Raw genomic sequence first — 5,204 nt, 5'->3', positions numbered from 1 at the left:
CTGTAGGGCTGTGTCTTTCTTGTGCCACTCACTCAAGGCTCACATTGCCATGTCCAGCTGCCTACTGGGGAAGGGTAAGTGAGGGCCAGCGTTGGGGGACCCGGGCTAGTCCTCTGCCAGCCTGCGGACCCCACCTGTGCTGAATGGGACACAGGTCCGCTCCACAATCTCTATTCTCTGCCCCAAGGTACCCAGATCGCAGCCTAGGAGGCACAGGACACCTGCTGGATGCCAACAACCTCTCCAGGCAGGCACTGCCCGCAATGCCCCTTGTGCCCTGCTGCACTCCAGGAGACCTGGAAACTGCCATGCAGGGAAGGAAGGGAAGAAATGGGGAGAACAAGGGGCCCTGGTGACAGGGAGGGGAAGGGGCAGGACAGAGATGTGCTCCAATCCTACCTACGCATGGTGAGTCCCCGACGCGGCCAGTCATCTTGTTAACCAAGCCCCCTGTAGAGGTGGCATAAGCCACGTTCCCTTTGAGGTCCAGGGCCACAGCACCCACGGTTCCCAAGTTCCTGCCAAAAATAACAGAAAGCGACAGGCTGAGGAGAAGAAGCGCTCCTGCCAGTGCCCGGGAGCTCACAGCCACCTTGGGGTCCTTGCTGCGTATCAACAGCGCCTGACACTGCAGGCTCTGCACCCAGGGCTGCTTCCTCCACACTCCCCACGTGCACTGCAGTGGGTTCCCCAACTCCCACCCGACAGTGCACCACAGCCACAGCCCCGCTCCGAGTTGGGGGCTTGGAGCTGTACCGTCTCTCTGTCCCCATGAAGAGCATGGGGACGGGACACACAGGAGTTCATCTCAGACTCGGGCCAGTGTGAGAATCCCTGGGGCACCTGCGCCCCACACTCTGAGGCTCCACCAGCACAAGAAGAAATCGAGGATCAAGGTTGTGGGTGTGGGGCAGGCCCAGTCTAGGGTCCTGCCCAAGTGTCCCAGATGCCCAACCGTGGCCCCCCTTGGAGCCTGCTTCCTGTGTGGGCTGTAGGGAGGACGGAGTAAGTTAATTTTTCCCTTGACATTTATTATGAACTTTCGAGGAAAAGGTGGGGTCACTGTGCACCAAAACCCATCCTGCTCCCCAGCCCCAAGGGACTGTCCTGTGTGCTGGGTCACATCGGGAAATGACAGAGACACAGTCCCTTCTCCAAAGGAACCAGAAGGCTTTGGGGGCAAAACACAGAAGAAAGAAAACAGAAGAGAAAGGGGAATCATGCAGCAGGTGAGGTGCAGTGGGGTGCAGCTCTTGCAGAGACTCCTGCAAAAGGGAGGGTGTCCCAGTGGGCAGTAGACACACTGAGCCTCGTGCAGTCCTGGGGGCCACCAGGTCTGGTGCTGGCTGAGGACAGCAGCATCAGGAAGGTCAGGGGTGGCCAGGGATGCACCACCAGGGGTCTCACAAGTGTACTATCCAAACAACCTGGTCAACCAAAACAACCCATCTCGTCTGAACTCTGTGATTCAGGGTGTCCCTTCCTGCTCCGCTGAACAGGAGCTCGCAAGATTGTCTGAGCTGAGAGGTAGCACGTTCCAAATTGGGTTTTTTAAATAATCGCTCTTAAAATAAAAATCACTCTTGAAGGACAGGTGGCTACTTGGGAACAACAGTGAGAGCAGTTTCCCAAGGACACTGTGAGTGACAGGGGAAGATGAGGCCAGAATCCTGTTGGACCACAGCATCTGGGGTCTGTGCTCTGAGGTGAACTGACCCCTCCTGGACACAGTACCCTGCATGGATGCACCTTTGCAGGAAAGGGCTGTCCAGGGGTGGCCTGGCTGGTGGAATGAACTCCGAGCCCTCTGACCTCTCCAGCACAGGGAGGGAGGTGTTTGCAGCCAGGACTTAGAGGAGCTAAAAACTCGAGACAGCAATGCCAGGACGCAGATCTCAAAACCAGCACCCAGGACCTGTGAGTGGCAGGATTGTGGAGAGAAGGGGTGCTCCTAGGGATGAGAGAGCCACCCAGCCCCACACAGAGGGCCTGCAGCCCTACCCATGACTGCGGGAAGCTCCCTCGGGTGCCTCCAGCGGGGCCTCACTGGGGACTGTGAGGGCAGGTGGACTGCAGCTCTCTTGGGAGATCACTCAGCAGGAAGCGAGAACAGTCTCAGTCTCTCTGCACTGAGTGTAGGGGCACGACTTCATGAAGAGAACACCAGGGACACCAAGGATCACACCAGGGACACCAAGGATCACACACATGGCAGCACGGTCACGAGGTGACCTCAACACCCCACTTCTGGAAATAGATCAACTCAGCAAAAAATTAACAAGGGACTATGAGAGCTGACTCCCACCTTGCATGAGTGCCCGCAGTACACACCTACGGAGCACTCTGTCCCTCCAGAAAGTCACATTCTCCTCCATAGCACAGAGGCCTTCCTCCAAAACACACCACGTCCTGCTCTATAAAGCCTGCTTAGGTAAGGACAAAGAGATCAGACCACCCTGCTCGTACTGTCAGTCACAGCACACTGAAGCCAGAAAGCAACAACAAAGAAACCACAGAAATTCCCCAAACACCTGAACCACAGAGCCGGGCTCTGTGGGGTCCCACACGTGGCTCAGAGTGGCGCTCTCTGATCCTCCTGCACTGTTTCTGGTAATGGGGCTGAGCCCAGGGCCTTATGCATGCAGGGCGCATGCTCGTCCTCTCAGTTACGGCGCTGGCTGCACAGCGCTTCTGGAAACAATGTAGTAGCCTCTTCTGAAATGAGCATGAGCCTCTCAGCCAGCCCTGCTCCTGGGCCGCAGGCCGCAAGAACAGCAGGCCCAGGAGACCAGCCGCAGCTGCCGGGACGCTGCAACCCCAGAAGCTGGAGATCCTTAGCGGTCCCTGAGAAACTCTTCCGTGCTGTACCCCAGACCCAGGAAGCATGACCGCTCCGCCAGGTAGCCCCACACCTGCGCCAAGAAAGACTTCTGGGCAAACGCTGCCATTGTCAGCAGCACCAGGCTGAACGCCACGGCCAGCTGCTAGCGATGCTCGCTTGTACTTTGATTCATTCATTCATTTTTAACTTGTTTGGTACCAGGAATGGAACTCAGGACCCTGTGCTTGTTGGGGAGGCGCCTTGCCACTGAGTTATAACCTGGCCCTCCACTTTACTTTTAAATGAGGGAGTCTATTTACCCAAATGACTGGGACTCTAAAACCACAGAAGAAACCCGTACTTTGGTGCACAGGATGCACCTGAACTTGTAGGAGGGAGGCTGGCTTCTCCTCCACACCACAACAGGCACAGTTAAGTCGGAAAGGTGGGCAACAGCACAGCGTCCAGGGGCCGGGCTTCACGGGCCCAGGACTCCAGCGAGGAAGTGCGGGGGAGCCAGCCCCGGTGCCCCGGCAGCGTTTCTGCTTCCTGTTTCTGCAACCTTGCGCTCAGCCGGCCTAGGAGTCTTAGCTCCAGAGGGGACAGGCTCGTGCCGGGAAGCACACAGGGCTCACTCCTGGCCACTCTGGGCTCCTTGTGCCTCTCAATAAATAAGCTAAAAAGCAGGAATCGGGGTACCACGCCACAACCAAGGAGAGGAGGAATATAACCCAAAGGCAGGAGATTCCCCATGTACGTAAGGGACAGACGCCTCAGGAAGTGGCAGGTACTTCCAGCGGCCCACGCAGGGGAGAGCGCGGCAGGCAGGCTGCAGCTACCGCAAAAGGAGCCAGGACCCAGGGGAGGGCCGACTGAGGGCTGAAGGAGCACTCGCGGCCGCCCTGGGGCTGAACGTCCCCCGAGGCCTCCAGGAGCCAGGGGCTGCTCCGGGAAGTACCCAGGGCTCGCGGCGCCTTGCTGCTGCTGCTTCTCCTTTAGCAGGAGCTCCTTGTTCCTCTCCGTCACCAGCTGCCCCGCAGGAATCTTCCGAACCCCTATGTCTGCCGCAAATTTGGCTGCACCTCGGTCAGTCAGAAAGCAGTGTGGGGTCTGACAAGAGAGCAAAGGAAAAAGGAGGAGTTTTGTAAAATTATACTTTTTCCTTTTTGGAGACAAGGTCAGGCTTCCCGGGGTGGTGGTGAAATCGCGACCCTCCTGCCCCAGTCAGAGCAGCCAGGATGGCAGGCTGCCCCACAGCGCCTGCGCTGAACAGTTTCTCATCTTGTTCTCCGCTCCCACTGCGTGGAAACAACTCTCGCCCCTGGGCGCAAAGGGCCGCACAGGCCAGTTCCACGGGCCAGGGTTGCTTCTTTTCCTCCTTGTGCTGGGGACCAGGGTAGGGGCTCATACACGGAGGCGCGCACCCTGTGCTGGGGGTCCCCCCCCCCCGGCCTGTTTTTCTGAAAACTGAAGAACCTGGCTGAGTTCTTCCATTTTCATCACAGTCCCAACTGATAGAAGAGTGCCAGGGCTGTGATTCCCGGGGGGCCTTAGGCTTAGAAACCTTAACTCCATCTTAATTCCTGAGGGAGGAGCGCTGTCACTGCCAGTTCAGCTGGGCGATTCTGGACTTTTTTCTGTTTTCTTGAGCCATGCTTTTGCTATACAATTCAGGCTGGTCTTGAACTCACTATGTAGTCCAGGTCTGGCCTTGAGGTCACAGCAATCCTCCTGTCTCTGCCTTCCTGGTGCTGAGATTATGTGTGTGCCAGCAAGCCTTGGTGTCTGGCAAGTTTGCAACATCCCATCTCAAAATAAAAAACGGTTTGTGGATATAGCTCAGTGCAAAGGCCCCGGTTCAACCCCAAGTATTGCAAAATACACAAACAAAAAGCAAAACCAGAAAACATAATGGTTCTTATTTAACAAGTGCTACAGTATGTGCTCAGTGCGCATGTGCTGTGTCATGCGCAGGACACTGCAGGCTGAAGAGGCACACACAGCTGGCAGAGTCCCACGTGTCACGTGATTTCAAGGCCGGGCTCAGCACCCTGCCGAGGCCAACTGTGGCTGTCTGAGACTCGGGCAGCGGGGCTGCTGTGCCTGCTTCTCCACAGGCCGTGACCTCGGGGTTTCCCGGGTGGCAGCCTTGCCAGCCCGAAGCCCAGCAGGACCCCCACCCCCACCCCCAGGAGCACATTGCGGGCACACACACCTTGTCCATGACCAGCCGCGCCAGCTTGATGGGGTTTGCAATGCAGCGCACGGCGGACACGGCTCCCGCGCCCAGGTCTCTGCCATCCATGATGCTGGCGTCCATCTCCACGTCTCCATCTGCTGTCAGCACGGAGCCGCAGCCTGCACCAAGGCAGAGTTGGGACGC

At 57.5% G+C, this 5,204-nt stretch overlaps 1 protein-coding gene across 1 annotated transcript in view; it reads right to left on the bottom strand.

Moving 5' to 3' along the window:
- LOC101579027 (isoaspartyl peptidase/L-asparaginase-like) overlaps positions 1-5,204 on the bottom strand; it is a 10,485-nt gene that overhangs the window by 2,312 nt on the left and 2,969 nt on the right. The window contains exons 3-5 of the mRNA XM_012512816.2: positions 5,037-5,179; positions 3,780-3,931; positions 400-518 (exon numbers count right to left, since the gene is read on the bottom strand). Of these exons, the coding sequence (XP_012368270.1) occupies positions 400-518; positions 3,780-3,931; positions 5,037-5,179 (414 nt within the window). The remainder of the gene's footprint in view (positions 1-399; positions 519-3,779; positions 3,932-5,036; positions 5,180-5,204) is intronic.

The sequence above is a fragment of the Octodon degus genome, unplaced genomic scaffold, assembly GCF_000260255.1.
Source record: "Octodon degus isolate 3935 unplaced genomic scaffold, OctDeg1.0 scaffold00279, whole genome shotgun sequence".
NCBI lineage: Eukaryota > Metazoa > Chordata > Mammalia > Rodentia > Octodontidae > Octodon > Octodon degus.
Note: the sequence above shows the minus strand (reverse complement) of the source record. Positions and strands in the feature narration are given on the sequence as shown.